Here is a 20,262-nt window from a genome sequence, read left to right as displayed (position 1 = left end):
CAGCCAAGAGAAAACAGGGAGCAAGTTGATGCCTTCAGCAATTCCAGTAATTACCCCTCCACCGGTGCCAGATGCAGCCTGCCGCGCGGTTTGTGTGATCGCAGATTCGGCGAGTGGACCACTGTAAAACAGCGTCTTTTTGCTCTGGGCAGAGGGCACCCGGCCCCAGGTGATCTGCGGACAGGAATTAACCTTTCGGGTGTTTTTGGAGAGTGTTGGAGGCCAAGGCCGGTGAAGGGCAGCACTTTGCTCGAGGGGCTTCAGACCCCGCCAGGGCTGAGCAAAGCTTGCGGCTGCTCTTTGGTGGCTCTCTGAGTTTTGGGGGGCTCCTGCCTGTTTTCAGATAGCTGCAGACATGGGGGAAGAGCTGCCAGGGGCACTGGGGTGCTGACGGAGCCGTCGTCGTTCGTGGAGCATCCCAAGCTCTGCCCTGGGGATGGCTCCCCAGCGTCGGCCAGGTGGGAGCTGGGCCTGCCTTGGGGGTGGCAGTGGAAGGGGATGAAAACGTGAGCCGTTGTCCCACCTAGCCGTCGCTGCCTGCTGCCCCTCTCTGCCCTGAGGGCTGCGGGCAGACGGGGACCCCATCCCCGTGCCACAAACCGCCTCAGTCTCAAAGCCGCCGCTGGACCCCATTTGCATGTCCTTGCTGTTGGTGGTGGTAACGTGGTACAATTTGCCCACAAAGCCCCCAGTTCCCCCCGAGGCCCCTGTGAGACGTTATTCCGGCGTTTCCCCACAGAGCCCGAAGAGCCACAGTTCCCTGAGGGGGGCAGAGGGAGGTGCCACCCAGGTGAGGGTGGCAGGTCCTTCAGCCACCGGGCTGGGGACAAAACGCAGGACGGGGGACAGGAGCACCGCGGGAGGTGGCGGGCTGGGGGTCGCCCGCTGTGCCGCTGGGAAGGGTTAATGAGAGGGGCTGCTGGGCCAGGGGTTATTTTGCTGGTTTGCTGCGGCGCTGAGGGCAGTACCTGTGACCTGCTCCCTGCGTGCCAAAAGTGGGGGCTGGAGGCAGTATTTAAACCTCGGAGGAATATATTAAAAAAAAAAGTGTTTTCTTCTTGAACTAATGCAAAAAACAAAGAGCTTGTTTCAGTGCTCGCCTCCTCTTTCAAGCTGGATGGAATCCTGGATTTTTTTAAAAGAAAACAAAGCATATTTCAAACACAGGCTTTCTTTTAGTCTTTTTTTCCCCTTCCCGTTGCTTTCTGTTTGCTGACAGATTTCGGAGCCCTGGGGAAGGTACATCTGCCAATGATGATCTCGGCTCTTCGTGAAGCCCGGGCCCTGTGCGGGGGACCTCTGCCCCCCTCGCTGCCGCTCCTTCCCAGCCATGAGTGGGCCGAGCCGCTGTGACGGGGTGCTGGTACCGCTTCGCACGGATGAGTGTGTCATCTGGGCCAGCATAGGGAAAAAGGGCTTGAGGTTGGATGTACAAGTCCTCATCTGCTGTCCCAAAATCCTGTCTCTTATGGCAGCTCCAGATGCTCTGGGTAGACGTGATGCTGCGTTCAGTTAAAGACTCAGACAATTCTTGACAGTTGCGGACACCCACCTTTGCGTGCTTTTGACTACTTGGCTGGAAGACCCCACTTTTACTCCTGGAGAAACTGAGGCAGTGAAATGATCCGTCTCGTGGCCTGTGGGAACGTCAGTGGCAAAGCCGGGTTTCCAGAGATAGACCTCCAGGACACACCGGCTGAAGAAGCGATGTGCTAGAGCCCTGTCGTGGTGTTAGCTTGACATTAACCTCTAGACAAGAAGCTTGACAACTGGCAGAAGCCAGAACCTTAACAGTGCCCTCCTGTGCCTTATCAGAGGAAAATAAACCTTGACTGATTAGTTTTTTTAAATGAGAATTCTCAGCAAATAAATGAGCTGCCTGCACGGTGATAATAGGCTGTTTGGAAAGCGAGTCTGCAGAGTGTACTCGCACTGGAAGTCATCAAAACCATCTTAACCCATGGAGTCTTCTGTGCTGAACTTGTGTTTACAGTATCGGACAGAAAAAGGAATTTTTCAATGGATGTTTTCTGATAATTTTTTTCAGCCAAGCAGCAGCGTCATTAGGGCCTGTCCACGTAGGGCCGGGGTATCTTTGCTAGCTGCGGAGACTTGACCTCCTTCTCTCCATCCCTTTCTTACTCTTTTGACACATCTTGCTCAGTTTAAATCTGTGTGCTGAGGTTTGACGGACCTGAACATGCCACGAAGAGTTTGCCAGTGGTCCTACGGGACCGTCAGTGAGGAGGACAAGCTTGTGGCAGGAGGTGAGCACACCGCTGCTGCCCTCATCCCTTCCCGTGGCTGCCAGGGTGTGCAAGAGGAACACAGCTGGGAAGGATGCAAGTCCTTACATGAAGCGAAGCTGCCGACAGTATTTCTTGCTGTGATTTGGAAGCGTTGTTTGTTTTATCCACCAACTATTTTTTTGCTTATTTTAACAAGTTCTCCTAAATAATCCTGACGTTGTCACTAGTTACAAGCTGGACTAAGAACAACCTTTCAGAGGATGGTCATAAATACTTGTTCATAGTTCACCATGCCGTTCGTTTCCCCCGATCTTCGCCTCTCGCCTTCCTTTCCTGCGATCTTCTCATCCATAGAGATCCCTTTGTGTGGTTTCTGCTAAAAGCCAGTGATGGATAATTGGCCAGTTCCCTGCACGCTGGCAGTTTTGTGGATTCATTGCCCTCGCGCTCGTCTCCGTCGCTGTTGTTGAGATCATCTCTACCGGTGTGGAGTGGCAGCTAGACCCAGCCGTGGCTGCAGGTCAGCTCTTGAAAAGTGCCGTGCAAAAGCCAGAGCTTCGAACGCAGTGTGCTGGAGCCCCTGCTGCCGTTGTGAGAACCTCCTGCAGGAGGCAGGGAAACGTGCGCTCCGCTGAGGGATGCCGAGACCATGCTTCAGGGGGAGCATTAGAAAAAAATCTCGAGGTGATTTGGATCAGATCGCTGGGTCCAGCGTTAGGTAACCATGGAAAAAATGCAAATGGAACTTGAAGCCCAGTCTCCCAATTGTTTGTGTGTGTGAAATCTCTTGGCATCTCACATCTCCTCTCTGAAAAGCTGGTGTTTTTAGATTTGCGACAGATTATTTTTGATGCTGGAGGCCTTAAAACTGTTTTGACATGAACCCAAGCTATTCTGCTATCTTAAAAAAATGAAGTCTTAAATGAGAACTGAAACTTATTTAACTATACTTCAACTACAATATAGCAGAGCACTTTAACATGTGCATGCAAAGAAGCCTGGGAGGAAGGGGAACAAACCTGAAAATGGATCAGAAACTGGAGCTTTTCAGAGGCACTACACTGGTTACCTCTCTCTGGAGCTGTACCCTGGAGAAATCAACTTTGCATGTGAAGCCATCACCGTCCAGCTGCGAAACCCAGCTGAAATGTAAACTTCTCTTAAGTGTTCACGGGCGGCTTGCATCTGTATCTGTATCTGATTAGCTGGAATTGCGCAACGGCGGTCGGTTGGGTTGCCAGTTCCTCCCTCCTTACCTTGACCCACGGTTTCGCTCATTCGCGCGTTGTTTTGCCCTTGGCTTGGGACCATCGTCCTCTCTGTAGGGTCAGCAGCAGGCGCAGCGAGAGCCTGGCTGTGTGGGTCTGACAGAAAGGATACAAAAGGTTGAGCGATGTCTCTGATTCCTATGGACAGTCATCGTGCGGACGACAGCGAGACAGCTCACCTGGAGTCGGGGAGGATGAGCTCAGGACTGGAGGTGGTCATGAGCCCAGGCTTTCTGTAATGGGATTTTCACGATGATTTGCTTCCCCTGTCATGTTGTTTCAAATTCCTCACAAGCCATACTTTTCACAGTCTGGATTTTCTCTCATGAATTTCTCAAGGGGCTATCTGGAGGGGAAACTATTTCTCACCATAACAAACAACGAAAGCCTTCATCGTTAAAAAATAAAGCACTAACATGGCCCTACAATGGACCCCTTTGTCAAGTCACATCTGTTTAGATCACCAGAAATGATAAGCCTTCACTTTGCAAAGTAACTTTCTTTTATCAAAATAGGAAAGAGGACTGCAAAACGTTCAGAAAAAATCTGCATGAAAGCTAAGACATGTGGCAGTAGTACTCTGTTTTACATAGAAAAATCAAATTGCCTGTGTATACAAATACTGGACTTACGCTCTTCTAGCTGAAGGTACGGACGGCTCCATAGCACAGGTTGCTGCTGTGCTAGCGTAAAACCAGTGTGGAAAAAAAATCTGGCCTGCTGGACAGAAAAGCTCTACTTTCAGAGCTAATACAAATTACCTTGGTTTTAGCCCCAAAGTTTAAAATCCGTTTCCCAGAAGTTGTCTGCCAGTAATTGCCAAATTGCAGAACAAGAGGATTCACATGGGGAATGATGTAAAATACTATGTGAGGTGTATTTGATCATTTGAATTAAATAATCCCCAGACACTTGCCCCCAAGTAATAAAACTGCCTGCATGCCCAGAGAAAGCTCCAAGTGCTGCTATACCCACGCTAGGCCAATATACAATTCCCCAGAGGTTTCGCAGATGGGGTATGCTGATGCTGCGGCAGGAATAGCTGCCCAGAAACCTGCTGCCTAAGGCCCTGCTCTCGCTCTTTGCCAGCCATGCTTTTCTTTCCCTTTCCAACGCAAACTGCCTTTCTGCAGGCAAGAAGCTGGTAACCACCATCACAGCACCAACGCGTCCCATCTCCATCCTTGGCACTGGCCCAGGTCAAGCCTCTCTTTTGGAAAGAGGCTGCCTTCCTCTGCAATGAAGGCAAGATTTTGCAAGGCAGTGAGCCTTAGGACAGTGGATGTAAGTCAGCTCTCACTGGATCATAAAGCTTTCCTGGGTGCTTTTGCGAATCCAGAATATTTGGGCCGAATTCTTTGGGTTCGAATTCCACTAGGTCTCTGAAGCAGGGCTCCAGGGAAGGCTCAGAGACACCAAGGTTTGGGGGATACGGATGAGCTCGGTGTGAGCCGTGGTGCTTAGGAAAGTGAGCTACGTGGGTCTGGGTGCTTAAGATAGAAGTATTTTGTGAAAAACCCTGCGCTCTCATTTTACAATTACAATTATCCTCATTTTACAATGAGGGTGGTGAAACACTGGCAGGGGTTGCCCAGAGAGGTGGGAGATGCCCCGTCCCTGGAAACATCCAAGGCCAGGCTGGACGGGGCTCTGAGCAACCTGATCTGGTTGGAGATGTCCCTGCCCATGGCAGGGGGGACGGACTGGATGGCCTGGAAAGGTCCCTTCCATCCCAAAGCATTCTGCGATTCTGTGATTCTATGATATGATTCTCTCATGTCAGTCTTGCCACTGGCCGTAGTGGGGCAAGGAACAAATCCCCTGGTTTCCATCGAGCCAGTTGAAACACAAACTGTGCTTATCCTGTTTCACCGACAGCTCTTAAACCATCTTTGCTGCATCACCACGGAAAGTTTCAGTACCGGTGACTGAAACGTCCCCAGCCTTGCATCTGATGTGAAGCTGGAAATAAAGTCTAAATTAGCCTGCGCTCAGAACTGAAGACCCTGTGATCGTGTTAGGCATTTTCCCTAGATAAAAGGTGGGAAAAAAGGAGGCAAATTTGTCTTGATGGAACTTTTTTTCTTCTTAGAAAGTCCTTCAAAGCCTTTTCAGGGGCACCATCAGTGGAGATGAATTACAGATCATTCCTGTGCATCCAATAAAGGGAATGTTTATAGAAATTCCTCTCATTACATATAATTGGTTTTGAAATGAAATGATCTGGAATTTCAGCGAGTGACTCTGAGAAGGATTACTGGCCAAGAAGGAGGAGCGGCCTGTTGGAATGAGATAGATACGTGGAAGTAATTATGGCAATAGTTGGCTTTAAGAATTATGATGCTAGAATAAATTAGGCCAGTTTAGGTCAATGCATGCAGAGAGTTTCCCAGTCAACCTCTGGCTGCAGGTCCTGTGCTCTGGCAGCTCTGGAGTGACAGGAGTCCATTCAGCATCCTTAGGGGAAAAGGCTAAAGAGATGTGCTGAGGCAAGGCTGGAAGGTGTCAATCCTCCCTATTTTTAATGTTAAGCGATACAAAGCAGAGCTGCTTCTTGCCTGTCCTTTCCCCAAGCATTCGGTTCTGTCAAGCGGTTTAATTCATTCACAAACCCTCTCTGGACTGCGCAGTCATGCCAAATATGCAGCTGTCTGGGTAAAGATGTACAAACAAGGTGTGCCTGATTCCTGCATGTAGTTACCGTAACAAGTGCAAACACGCGCTCGGAATTTAAATACACGCATGAACAGACGTCCGGATTAACAACGAATTTCTGAATGCAGAGACCTGATTTGAGCGACGAGTCATGGCATCTGTACATGTAAATTATGTGTGCCATTGCACATGAATTTCGAAACTCTGTTTCTGAGGAATATAAGTATTTCTATGTATTAGACCACAAAGCTTATCTGAGTTTCCCCTTTCTAACCATAGTGATGAGATCACTGGAAAAAAGTTACCCACTGTTCATCACCCTTCCTCATTTCGAATGCCCATGTGTTAAACATCATGCAGTCCTGCAGTGCTTGGTTCAGAGCTTGGATACTAGGGAAAACAAGATCCAGAGGTGGAGATGACAGAATAAGGGAACTCACAACCTGTGGAGCCAACTCTTACATGCCAACCAAAAAAAAATACAGAATCCAGCTCCTGAACTCCGGGAGCCTCCAGCCTCATGGGATGCAGGTGGTCAGACTGGGAAGGACACTTGCTCCTCTCCACGCCACCCGGACCCTTGCCACTGTAAGCAGCAGCAGCAGGATAAAGCCTGAAATGATGAAACGATGAAGGCACTGTGGAGAGCTGTCTAATAGTGTCTGTGGTCACCAGCCTCCGTCCGTTCAGTCCTCAGGGGGCCCTGACCTCTTTTTGGATCGTTGAGTTTCAGACCATATGGGTACGTGCATCTTTCCTCGTGCTCTTCCCTTGTAGACAGAGGGAAGCAAAAGGACATTGACCTCTGTGGGCTACCAGAACCTGAGCCCTTGCTGGTGGCCAGCCTTGGGCTCTCTGGCTACAACCTCATCTGTCACAGGAAGCATCGGTGCTTACCGCTTTCAGATGCGGTTTAAAAATACCTGCGAAGTCACGCTGGCCCCAGTCACAAGGATGGACAGTCTGAGGCCACGAGAGCCCGGGCCTTGCCGTGGCTTTTGTTTGAGTTCCTGCGGGGGCATTTGGCATCAGCGTTGTCTGTGCTCCTCTTCTCTGGCAGGAGGTGCCTTTTCAGTTATTACTGTGTTCTTCTGAAGAGGAAATGCTGTTGCCTTTTTTGGAGCATTTAAAGAACCTTATTTTTCAAGATCTCTTTTAGAAACCTACCTTGGAAAATGGTGTTTCATTAGCAGGTGCTCGCTGCCGCCAGACAGCTGAAGCAATGGAAAAAAGGCAAACTACCTTTAGCTACTTAAAGCATGCAAAAAAATACTTAAAAAAAAAAGACGTGGAGCGCAAATAATTTGTCTTTTTGCAGGGTTACATGCAACACAAACGGGTTCGCTGAATTGGTTTACCGCATCAGTCAACAAAGAGCTGTGTCAGCAGAAACGTGGGAGCAGCATGTGCTGGGCTGGGTGGAAGAACACCCTGAGCTGACAAAAAAAGGGGACGAGGGCTGACACGGACCTGGGCCTTCAGAGAGCAGAGTACCCTCGGGGGCAAAGCCGATAGTTTCTTCACTGTTCCCTTTTTCCTCGTCACTTTGCTCATGTAGAAGCAGCCTGGGGACTTTGGATGTGACCCTACCGTAACACTGAGTAGCTGAACTGTGTGGCAGGCATCTGGAACTGATGGATGCACCTGGTTTTATATTTTCTTGTTGTTTTTTGCATGCATTTATGGATGCTCTTGCTATCTTTTCAGTCCCCCTCCACTGTCAGTCCCCTGTGAGCGCAAGGGTCAGTGCAAACGGTGGCACTGTGACACTGTGTAATGCTGCAGTCCCCCCCCCCACTCGCTGCAGTGGCGCCCAGTTTGCAGCGTGGTACGCTGACTGGTGTATGGGGAGCATCTCTCCTGCACCCGTGGCAGCACATGGGCGGATGGGAGCAGGGTCCTACGCGCACCGTGTTTTGGGGATTGTCTTTCTCCTTTTGCTCCTGAAGTGCCGTGCAGCTCTCGCTACCATAACTGCAGGGCAGGGTAAAATCCCCGTAGGGCTGACGAGCCTATATAGCATTAAAACAATGCTGAGGACCAGTCACCGCTAGCAGAACGGCGGGGGAGAGGAGCTGCTGTTGCCCAGACGTGTTACAGCTCTACAGGGCTTGTCGGGGTGAGTGGGACACCGACGAGGGTGCCCCAGGCCTGACGGGGTGCCCGGACTCTCTCCCCTTCCACTCCAACACGGCACGAAGCCGGGGTTTCTCAGGAGGGTGTCTTGTACCCCCTTGGTGCGTTGGCAATGAGCGCAGGGGCTGAGCAGCCCGGCTGGTTTGTGCAGGTAGTTGTGATGTTTGTTATGTTTTCTGGAGGTTTCCCATCTTTTCTGGAGGTTTCCCATCTTTTCTGGAGGTTTCCCGTCTTTTCTTTGGAGGTGACTGACCGTTCGTTGCACGTGCCTGGCCTGACACCGGCGCAGCACTTGTTTGGTACAAGCTGTTGCGTCTCCCGCACTCGTCACAGAGCCGTTGGCTCCGCGCGGCGGGGCGATGAAGCCGGGTGCCGCCGGGAGCGAGAGCTCTGCGAGGAGGCTGCAAGGGGCACGGCTGCTGAGCACCATGGGGCTCTGCTTCTCCCCAGGCTCCAGCGGGCTCCGTCCTGGTGGGACATCCGTGAACGTCAGCCATGCGGGAAAAAGGTTTATATGAGTTAGAAACCTGCGTCTTCCCAAGGCAGAGAAGCTGCGAGCCTCAGCCAGACGCAGAGCGCGCTGCACCGTGACAGTGGGACGTGCAACACCTTTCGAGGCATTTTGGATGTGCTCTGCACCAGCAGCCCAGCCAATTCTGAAAAAAAAAATCAGTTTTGTTCTTATTATCCCCATCAGTACTCATAAAAAAAAAAATAACCTTGTCCTCAGAACCAGTAGGCAAATTGCTGCCTGTTTATATCTCATGTTGGAGACTGGGTAATTTGTGGAGATTAGGGCAACACACAGAGTTGTAAACAGAATAAACCTGGGCAGCTTTGCAAAGGGCTGCCCTGTTAAATGTTGTTCTTAGTGTCAGGGTAATTTCTGTGCGGTTTCATTTCGTCTGTAAAGTCAGCGCAGCGATTGGATACGCTGGATGAGATAATTGGAAAATGCCGTACTAACCGGGATGTCTTCAAGGTTTAACTCTAAGCTTAAATTCACTTATAATTCCAGCCAAGCGCTTAGGCCTGGGTTTAAAGTCTGCGTGTAATGAGGGCTGTTTCTCTAGCGCAGGAGCAGAATTAACGTTTCGGTGCCCTGGCCAGGTGTGCGGGAGGGATCCTGCCCGCGCCGGCCGGGCCGGGATTCGGCAGACCCTCCTGGCAGCGCCGCGCATGGGAGCTGCCACAGCTATGAAGTCATGGTTTGGTTCTCAGGCTATTTTTGAAGCTAGAAATGCAAGTGTAACCAACGCTTCAGCATTTTCCCACACCTTTCATGTGACACGGGACTGTGCCCAGTCATAGGACTCTGTCCCTCGGACTTAAAAATTGTCACAGTTTCACTTCCCTCGTGGGTTTTTTTCCTTCCTTTCCGGAGGCAGCGGAGTTGGTTCCCTTTGCTGCCTCGATATCTGCTGGGGGAGCTGCCTGGCATGGCTCCTTTCAAAAAAATTACTGTCTTTGGGAGATTCTCGCCCATTTTGAACTGTTTCTGCAGGCAGGTAGCGCCGTTTTCAGTCTCTCTAGATGTGTTTCACACCGGCTGCTCCATATCTTGAAACACAGAACCACCTCTTGGGGCAAAAAAGGAGCTTTACAGGTTGCTTTATACATAATTTCTACCTTAATACAATTAAGATTGACAGTTAAAACCAGTAAAATATACAGCAATCCACATCTTTATAATGAAATGGTTGAAGAAAATGAAACCCCAGCTGTTGCGGGCAGCCCCTGCCCGTCTGCAGCCTTCGGATGGATTGCTGCCTGCGTTGCTGCCTGCGTTGCTGCCTGCGTTGTTGCCTGGGCCTCCTCAATCTGCTCCCCCGTTGCTGTGTGAAGGGGAGAACTGCCCGGCAGAGGTAGGCAGAGAAATGGGCTGGCCAGAAAATGCTTCAATTATACAGATACACCCCAAAGTACCCCGGGAGGTGCTGGGTCTCCGATCTGCTTCGGTTGCAGTCAGATTAGGGATTGCTGTGACGCTGGTCATTAAAAATGCTCAAACAGCTACGCAAGTTTTAAGTCGATGGTATTCCTTTAATTCTAATGTACTATTAGAATGTTAATTAAAAAAGCATACCAAAATGAAATACTCCTTCAAGAACCAAGAACCTGTCATTTGCGTGAAAACCCTGGATTATAAACTGCTTCTTCTACTTTTGCTGCCAAATATGCAAAGTAAATTGCACAATTTCAGGGATGCAGTTGAGCCGCTTTGTGTTTTTCTTTCTCCGAGAAGAAACATTTTCTTCCATCTGAGGGAGAGTCATTTGTTTTTCTTGCTGCGTAACACCTATGGGCTCTCATCAACATTAATACAATAACTTTTCCACCGTTTCTTATCTCACTTTATCATGACGTTGTGATTTTTCTAAGACAAGGATTGTTTGCTGTGATTTCGTAGTTATTTTTCTAAATAAAAGAAAGCGAAGTGAAGTTTAGCAAGAAAAGCAGTGGTCGCAGTTGTGAGCCGTACTGAATCTTATTCCCATCCCTGCTCGGGCGTGAGAACGTCCTCAGCCCGTGGGGCTGTTCACATCCAAACTTCTCCGTAGCTGTCAAATACCCAGATCCTTTACCCGAGCTCCATCCATAGATTGCACAATCAATTATTGCTTTATGACAGATATTGGGATGCTTTCTTATTTTCTTAGTGGTTTTTTTTTAATTGCAAGATGATCAAAAGCTGGATAATGTTTCACCAGTGCTGCGGTGCACCCCGGGGAAAGGGACGGGGAGGCTTTTAGGAACCTACCTCAGTAAATCCTTAAATTCATGTGCCTGCAGCTCAGTTGTTGAAAATGGGTTTCGGAGCGTAATCTCCGCGATGGGAGAGGCAAATCGGAGATAACAGCGTGTACTGGGCTCCGGTGCGGGGACGGGAGAGAGCAGGTTGGCAGAGAAGAGGAGGATTTCATGGGGAGTGTTTACACTGTCATAGAAAGCTTTAAAAATATTTTTGGAGTATTTAAAATCTGATGGGCTTTTGATAGCTTATGTATTAATTATATAAATCAGAATAGTTAGGGTGTTCACTCGTGGTCCCTTTCTAGGCAAATCGTGCTAATAGCTCAGTGGTCACCGCAAGTGTCCAAGCCTGGTTTCACAGGTGGGCCATCCAGTTTCCCGTATATATTACCTCTCCAGAGTTCGGTAATTTTTCCATTATCTGTCACTCTACCGTCCTTGTCTAAATTGTCACTTTGGATTTTTGTTTTGGCTTATACTCCCAAAGTCGCTCCGGATATTTGGGGACAGCGCGGTCGCAAGCGAGACGAAGGGCCCGTACTGACCGTGGCGGGCGCCGTTCCAGCCGCGGCTCCTGGTGCAGCCGCCAGCCAGGGCCAAGCGCAGATCTTCGGCTGGCAGCCATCCCCGCAGGAGATCCCACCCCAGCAGCGTACCTGAGCCCACGGAAAGGTGTAACGCGTTTGCCTGTTTTACTGATTATGGTGACCTCAGCGTATTTGTCCTCAAAAGGCTTTAGCAAGAAAAAGGAGGAAATTATTTTGAATCCTTCAACAACTGAGGTTGGAAAGGACCTCTGAGGGTCCCTGGGGTTGATACGGGGTTGGTATTAATTTGATCTGAACATAGAAAAGGGCTGTGAGTGCCTACATGAGATTTTTCTCTCTTGGGGCGAATCTCAGGTCCTTTGGAAGTCAGCGCAGAGGCTCCCTTTGACGTTGAGCGGCAGCTCTAGGATCCTTGTGGTGACACTCATGTCCCCAGACTTCGGATTCCTAACAGTTAGGCAGCTGGTGTAAGCTCCTGGGAGAGACACGGGTATCTCCAGGGCCGCTTCCCCCCGTCCCAAGGCACCTGGGGGTGTGAGTGACCAACTGCAGGTCCCTGTCTCTCCCCACCAGCTTTGGGGCCAGCCTCTGTGACCCACTCGGTACTTTGAGATGTTCAGGTAAGAGGAGGTAAGAGGGACCTTTACCTTGGCGAGAAGGTCCCGGTGCCTGACTGTGCTGAAATCAGTTCATATGTTCTTACTCATTTCCAAAAAAGTATTTGTTAAGAGGGATTTTAGTCTGCGATAAAACAAACGACTTGCGAGGCCACCGCAACTCTTAAGGATTTGCTGAGGCTCAGCGCCCAAGTGTCGTTTCACAGTGCGGGCTTTCCTGCTGTTAGACTTCTGCTGCGCTGCTTGACAGCGAGCGGAGAAGAGCTCGGCCAGCAGGATTTAAGCCCAGAAGCTGAAAGCATTAGGTTGTTACCATAACATGGACTTACTTGCTCTCAAAATGTGTTTATAGAGAAGAATTTGGGAGTTTCCAGGGAATCCACAAAGAAAATGGAAGGGCAGCATCTGTGACACACCATGAAGTGAGACCGCAGTGGTGGAAAGCAGCTGGATTGAGCTTTCTAAGACTCCTTTCCACTGCAAAGAAAATCAGGAGTTAAGAAAGCTGCGCTATTTTTGCAGGCAGTGTTCAGCCCCCACCACAAATGTTAGGAAATTGGAAAGAAAATCCAGAATGGTACTGGTGTGCTGCAGAGTTTTATGACCAAACATTTTTGCAGGGAAAAGCGTTTGCTTTCAGGGGAGAAATGAAGATTTGTGTTCAAAGTCTGAACACGTGAAAAGCAAAACCTTTTGATCAATCGGCGTTCTCTCGGTGTTTTGGGGGATTTGCTGCCCATGTCCCCGTGGCAGGTCTGCATCGCCCTTCACCCTCTGTGCTGCTTCTTATCATCAGGCACTCCAAAAAAGAGTCTGCAGACACGGCTGGCCAAGCTGCGTGCGTCCCCGTGGCCAGCCCGAGGCACAGGCTCCTCGTGGCTCGCACGCAGAGTAAGTCACAGCGTGGTGTAAGGGGACGGCTCTGCGCCGGCTGGCCGGGCTGAGCTCCCTGCAGCAGGCACACTGTGTCCATTCGGAAGATGGTGTTGCCGGCGTCTCGCCTGCAGCGCTCCGGGGCAGCCGTGGCAGCCGCGAGCCTTGGCTTTGCTCTGGATCCCAGGGCTGCTCTGCACCCTGAGCTGGGCTCTGCGTCGCTGTTGCTCTCCTGCCATTGCAGGTTACCTGGTTTAACACTAGAGATGCAGGAGCCTCTGCGATAGCAGCACGGGGTACCCCATTTCTGGATCCCAAAGCGTTATCTTCCTACAGCCCAGTATCTCTGCACGGTGAAAAGTGAGGGCTGGGGTACCCATCTGCGGGTGGAGGCTTTATTTGTAGCCCTTCCTAATCCAAAAGTACTGGGACAATACGGAATCTTAATGTGTTTGCATGTCTAGACCACTGGACTAGGAAAGTGCTAGAGCCAGGCCTATTTCCATTAGAGCTGGTGCCAAAACCTCTCCTTGACTAATGCAGGACGGGAATTGCCCCTCGCTCCTCAAACACGACCGGGCCTGGCAGCAGCAGACGCAGCCTGGCACCTCGTGGGCAGAGCAGGGGCGTCGCATCCCCGTGCTTCACCAGATGCTGCGCTTGAAAACCCGCCCTGGTTGGCAGCCAAATTCGGCGTCTCAGCCTGGCGTCATTTTTTGAGGATGTTCGGTGGAGAGAAGAGAAGAAATATTGTATTGCAAGATAGTGGCAGATGCTCTGGGGCTGCAGTGCTTGTAATGGTGCTTCTGGTGTCCAGAGCCCCGCCGCAGCCCTGTCGTACGTAATCGTCTTGCAAAGCTGATGTCGAGCTCCTGACAGGCTCCTAATCCGTCCTGACGTGCGCACAGATGCTCAGCTGAGTGTCATTTCCTGCTCTAAGGAGCCCAGATTGTTCCTGCCTGGCCCTTGGGTTTGAGCAATTGGTTTAATTTTTCTCTCTCATTTATTTCCTTTGCCTAAGGGAACCGTGCTTCAGCCCCCTTCTGTAAATCTCCTTATCGTGCGGCATATGAAATATGCTCAGCAGGGGCAAGGCCTTCATTTATTAACTGAACTCCTGCTGGGTTTAGCGATGCTGCAGCGCAGGAGGTTTGCTCAGGGTGTGTTGCAGCTCCAAGCTCGGGTTAGATGCATGCGGCTCCTTCCAGCAGCACACGTCTTCTGCAGGCGCTCAGCATGGTGCCGGTGGGAGTGCAGGGAGAGGGTCCCTGCTGCTGCTGGGAGGCATAAAGGGCTCCAGCCCATCGTTGTTGAACCCAAACGAGGTTTAGGCTGAGCAAAGAGCAAGGTGCAGCTCCTTTTTGGGTTGCTTGCTCCTGCTTTCACGCCCAGGACAGCTCAGGGCATGCCGAGAGAAAAACTACCACAGGAGCCACAGCTGCAGCGCCGGGGCGCAGGCAGGCGGAGCAGGGCTGCAGCAGCAGATGTTTTGGGACAGCTCTGCCTGCTCGCCTTTCAGCAGGGAACGCTCCACTTGGAGTCCTTTCCGAAGCAATTTGAGGTTAATTAGCAACTTCTGGCTTCCCTATCTAGCTGGTCTGTTTATCTTTTGTCTGAGCGAGTTCTCTTCTCTTCCTGTTGTTGTTCCTTCTTCCTGAGCGAAGGGGGGGCCGCGCAGGCACCCTGCCCGCTGCGCTCAGGGACTTGCCGGCCTGGGCAGGCTCCTGCTGCCGCCTCCTCCCCGCTCCCAGATGTGCAGGCTGGTCCTTGCCTTCTGAAATGTCTCTCCTTACCCATCCAACCATTTAATTTTGCTTCTGCGTAGAAGAGACCCGTTGCAATGCGAGGTGATGGAGGCCAAAAGCACGGTGCTGAGCGCAGCGGTTAGGAGGAGAGAGCACGAAAAGCCACAGCCAGACGTGCCGGCTCAGAAGTTTCACCTCCCACGAGCAACCATGAAGCACAAACACGGTGGCCATCCTGGTTGGGACCAACCCTTTACGCTCCCTGGTGCTGGGCTGCCGGGGGCCCTCGGGCATCGCCGCAGCCGGTGGGTGGGTGCTGGAGCGGAGAGACGACATCTGAGCTGCCCTTGGCCGCTCCTATGAGCCCAGCTGTTAATGCCGATGGAAGGGATCCAAATACCAGCACATGGGCTCCAGCTAAGCCTTGGGGTCACCCCTGCTCTGCAGCGGGCATGCACCAGCCGTAAATACAGGCCACTGTGTTACTAGTGCACCCACTGTAAATGTTTTATGTAACCTCATAAACTTCGAGTAGCTGTAATCTTATAAAGCCTGTGGCCTTTGCTGGACTGGTGTTTTAGGCAAGAGGCCTGGAAGAGCCGGGCCATCTGTGGTGGTAATGAGTTTCTCATCCTTTCAGAAAGAGAATAGTCCCTCAGTGGCCTTCCCCGTGAGGTCTCATGTGCTGAAGAGTGCCTGGGATTTTCCTAACTTGCATGTCAGTGAGGACCTAGCAGTGCAGCAGGGAGAACCTGGAGTGAAACTACTGGATATGACCCTTAAATTCATCCGTCAAAGTGCTGCCATGGTAGGACAGGTGAAACAACAGATACCGAGCAAGGGAAGATAATCTGTATGCGGAGCAGTTATACAGTCCATAAACGATGCCCAGATCCATGCAAACCCAGAGGTGCTTCTGAACACAGCTGTTTATTTTACACTGAATTAAGCTTTTCCCTCCCCTCTGTGAGAGCGGGCTGCCCGGAGGCTCCCTGCGGGCTGGGTGGCAGACGGTACCACCAAAGACTTGCCGGGGACTGTTTTTGCAGGGACTGTTTCTTATCCTCTTAATGCTTTCATTTCTCTGTCTTGATCCTCTCTGAACTCTCTTCACAGAGGACTTGACCCCTCCTTCCTACCTCCCCACTCTCCGCCACGGGGTAACCCAAGCCCTGCAGCGATGGTAATTGCAGGAGGACCTCCACCAGACTCAGCTCCCTCCGTCTCACGGGAGATCCTGCCTCCCTCTCAGCCCTCTCATCCTGGAAATCCTTCCTGCTCTCCTCCTGCTCGCCCAGCCCAGCGCGCGGGCAGATGGTTTCTGTTGCAGCTGTCGGACCGCAGCTGCGCCGCTGAGCCTTGGGCCGGCCGAACAGTAGCTCTCCCTGCATCCCGCTTGCTCAGCGCTGCGCCCAGCCTGCTCCTGCCCCCTTCTCGGCATGACCGCTCCGCCAGTGACGGAGCTCGCCGCCAGCACTGGCAGGGTGGGTCAGACTATTCTCTCCTTCACACCAGGAATTTTAACGCCAGCTCTGCCTGCACAAGGGAGTTGGGCGGCTCGAGCAATAGGCACGGTGCAAAACATTCCCTTTATTTCTCAGTGGGCGAAGTCTTCACCCCAGCCTTCAGGTTTAACCTTTGAGTGATTCTGCTGGGTGTTTCAGGTCTCTCGCTTTCGTGCCTCTCAGTAGTGACCACAGCGACACGGGGGCATGGCACCTGTGGGAAAACTGTCCGTTCCCGCTGGCTTTTGGAGCACATGCCCAGGAATTGCCTTCTTGAGGGGCTAAAGTGTGCTAACGCCATCATAAGAAGGCAGGAAGGGAAGAGCAGTGCCTGTGAAAAGGACCCTCCCTCCATGCGGGGACCGGGCAGAAAGCAATTTTGGAAATACTCGGTAAGAGAAGTATGTGGACATGCATCTCCCAGTATCAGATGGTTTGTTCCTGTAGCCAGTCATCTGGTCACACAGAAGAGAAGACGTCTGTCTGGAAATCTCATTTTCACACTCCCACTGTCTGGGTTTTCAATTCAAACACTGCCCCAAACATGCATCTGCTTTCCCTTCTATTTTTTGGCTTCTACATCTTGCCTCCCCCCTGCTCCCCACCCTCCCCGTTTGAAGTATTTTTCTGGACTAAGGTATTCAGCCAGGAATAGTCGGGCTTCCTTGGTTCCTGAGACACTTGCCTGGCCCCAGGCTGCTCTGCCAGCCACCGGTCCTGCACCCACAGTCCTGCCAGCAGGCCCAGCCTGGGCCCCTCGCTGCTGGTACGGAGCCCAAATCCTATAGATCCCTCTGCCAGGATGAGCCCAGCGTTTGAGTTTTAGCCTATTGGTCCTTACCAAACCACTTTTCTCAGAAATCCAGGTCATGAGAAACGTGCAAATGCTTTCCAGCTTTCCAGCCTCCTGCTTTCCCCAGTTAACCTCAGGCTTTCAGCAGCAGGCAGTGCCCATCTCTGCCCGTCCTGCGTTTTGTGGGCTCCCGCAAGAGCTGGGGCCTCTCCTTTGCGGGAAGAGCCACCGAGCAGTGTTTTCTGTGTATTTGGTGACCAGGTGAGAGACACCAGTGCTTGTTCTCCCCGCTGCCAGCTTGGCTCTAGGACGGCTGCGCTCTGAAGACTGTGTCGAATGTGCTCCGATTTCAATGGGATTTCGTTTCCTCTCGTAGTGGTTCACATGGTGCAGCTCAGCTTCTGGGCTCGGCCTCGCGCAGCGCAGCTCCGTGCCAGAGAGTTTGTGTCCTGCAGAGACGAGCCAACTCCGAACAGTACGTGGGTCTGATATCATTGCAACCGATCTTGGCCCCATGCATGGGAGAAATGAGTCTTGGCAGAGAACTGTCCTTTGCTCGTCTGTTTTCCTCCCGCCTGCCGATTCTCTCCCAGAGGGCTGCGCCAGGGACTGGCTCCCTGCGCCGGGTGGCTTCTGGCACTGATGGAGACCTCTCCCTCCGTGAGACGACTCCTGGACCTCCTGACAAACCCTCTGGCCACCGCTACAGCTGTTTGCTGTCTGCAGGGCTTCCCCAAGCCCCCAGACCCATCCGCCGTCTCTCCAGAAATGCCCAAGCCAATGCACAAGCCAGGGCAGCAGCTTGAGCTCTTTCTGGGGAAGGGGCTGGAGGCGCACGAAGCGGGATGCCACCTCCTGCGTCAGGGCTCTGCTGTTTCAGGCTCTGCAGGACCAGCTTCACGCAGAGCATCTCCTGTGCCCGGGCTGTGCTAACCTTTCTGCCTGCGGCCGGGAGGGGAGGGTGGAGGAGGTGACCTAGGAAGGCTTGTCCCAGCTCGGAGGTGGGAGCTTCCTTCCTCTTCCTCTCTTCAGGGGTGGGAAGTTTGCACTGTGAGCTTTTAGAGCAGGTCTGGGGAAAGAGCTGGCGATCTCCTCCGTCCCACAGTGTTTTGGCTCTGGGGGGGCGCTGGGTGGATGGTCAAGGTGAGACTCGGCTCTTCAAGGAGGTTTTCTCTGCTGGAGCCTCCCCAGGCCAATGGATCAGAGGTTCCCCAGGCCGCGGGTGCATGGTGAGGGGAGCTCTGCTGTGGGTGTAGAGCTGGCCCCAAGCCAGTGGCGCAGTGGAAGTCAGGACATGCGATGGAGCCAGGGCAGAGGAAGGGCTCCAGCCCACCTCCTCTGGCCAGTGCCTCTGAGAGCAATGGTCAAATTACTGAGAGGAAAAGTAGAGAGGAGTTGGTGTGGTCTCTTGAGGACTGAGCCCGCGTTAACCCTTAGAGGTGACCGAATGAAGTCTGGGGCTCCTTACTGCAGGGCATGGGCTGATTGTGCTGTTTCTCCTCGCTCTTCCCCTCTTCCAGGTCATTAGTGGGAGAGACTACGAGCCTTGCCGTAGCCCCAGCCCATCTGCCAAGTGTGGAAACTCCTCTGACGCTCTCTCAGCTGCACCCATAAACCATTCACTGAAATAAAAGAGCTGGTAGGAGACCAGATTTGAGAACTGTGGTGATGCACGGGGCAGGCCAGAGCCCTGCCCGCCCTGCCGCCACTGGGTCTGCAGGCAGGTGGGAACATCCTCTGGAGACAGACCAGGCGTCAAGGACACGGTGGGTCAGGATCCCAGTTTGGAGGTGACACGTGCAGCTGTTTCTGATCGCGATGGGAAAACTCATGGGTGGGAGAATCCCTGTTAATTGGTGGAAATTTGGATCAAGTGGATTAAGAATGGGAATGCTAACATGTCAAGATAAGCTGTTCTTTTCCTGAACATTCAAGTACGCACTGGATGGAGTAGGAAAAGCAGTTGGCAGGTGGGAATGCGTAAATTTTCCAAACTTCATGTGCAAGACAGGATTCACAGACGGCCTGAGCCTTGCCCCGCTTGCCCACCGCCGTGCTCCCTGGCGGCAGTGCCTGCCATCTCCCGCTCCGTGCCGGATGGGCCACGTAAAACCCATCTTTACTTGGTGTGCATCGCTGCTTCTCCTCTGAAATACTGTGCATGTACCGCTGTGGGAGCTCCTGAACGTGTAAGCTGCAAGCTTTGCCTATGCGACGCTGCCTCTGACCACAAGTTATGAGTATTTAACCAGGCAAATTTGTTTCCGTTCCCATGCTGCTGTTGTAGTTATCTTGGTGCAGGTCAAAAGGCACGGTGCCGTAATTTGCAAAAAGCCCAACGACTTGACGTTTCATTCTCGGTGGGAGGGCGGGTGCCCCATGCAGAGGTGTGGGGAAAATAAACAGAGCAAAGCCGAGAGGAGCAAACGCAGGCGGGCGTCTGAGACACCAAGGCCTCGCCCTGGGGCTTCATCCAGCAACTGTTACCTATGATTAAGAGTCCGTATCAATCTCGATGTCATGAAAGTCACCCAGACCGTGAAATCCCCATGTTCGGTGTGGAAATACGGCATTGGATGCATTTTTGTTTGAAATGCGTTAAATCTGTGTTAGAGGGGCCGCAGGGAGTGTTCGGGCCTTGTCGGCCAGGAGGAATCGTGCTGTCTCGCTGCCTCGTGGAGCGGGGCGCGCAGATCCAGCAGTTCCTAACGGCTCATCCATGACAAACTGCAGAAATTGCAGAGATGTTTGCCACGGTCGGCCTGTGAAATCAGCCTCCTCTCTAGGAATGAGAAGCCTCCGTAGCTGCGATCCAGGGCTGCCCTGCTGGCTGCGGCTTCCCGGCCAGAGAGCAGCTCCCAGCAGCAGCCAGGCGGGCAGGGAGGCGGGCAGGGAGGCAGGCAGGGAGGCAGGCAGGGAGGCAGGGCAGGGCTGCACAGCCTCCAGTGTGCAAGAAGGATGGGAAAGCGGAGTGAAAACAAGAGGCTGTGGTAGTTTGACGCCCCGCTCCATTAACCTGGCTTTTGCATACGTGGTGGGACGGGGCTTTAAGCATCCATGGGCTTTCATTCACGAGCTTTATGCAGCATGGGCTGTAAAGCCACTCTTTGGGTGAGACT

The 20,262-nt window shown here is 52.2% G+C and overlaps 1 protein-coding gene across 19 annotated transcripts in view; it reads left to right on the top strand.

Annotated features, from left to right (window-relative positions):
* EXD3 (exonuclease 3'-5' domain containing 3) overlaps positions 1–20,262 on the top strand; it is a 301,259-nt gene that overhangs the window by 191,235 nt on the left and 89,762 nt on the right. The window contains exon 21 of one of the 19 annotated variants that reach the window (XM_087753508.1): positions 18,664–20,119. The exons of 16 other annotated variants lie outside the window; for them this stretch is intronic. In XM_087753508.1, coding sequence (XP_087609634.1) covers positions 18,664–18,774 — 111 coding nt within the window. In that variant the 3' untranslated portion in view covers positions 18,775–20,119. Of the gene's footprint in view, positions 1–1,219; positions 9,070–14,925; positions 15,039–18,663; positions 20,120–20,262 lie in introns of those variants that run through there. 2 more of the 19 variants (XM_087753510.1, XM_087753512.1) reach the window with 2 other exon arrangements.

The sequence above is a fragment of the Nipponia nippon genome, unplaced genomic scaffold, assembly GCF_047370975.1.
Source record: "Nipponia nippon isolate SJK-2023a ecotype South Korea unplaced genomic scaffold, ASM4737097v1 scaffold_16, whole genome shotgun sequence".
In the NCBI taxonomy this organism is placed as follows: Eukaryota; Metazoa; Chordata; class Aves; order Pelecaniformes; family Threskiornithidae; genus Nipponia; species Nipponia nippon.
This window is presented reverse-complemented; position numbering and strand designations above follow the sequence as displayed.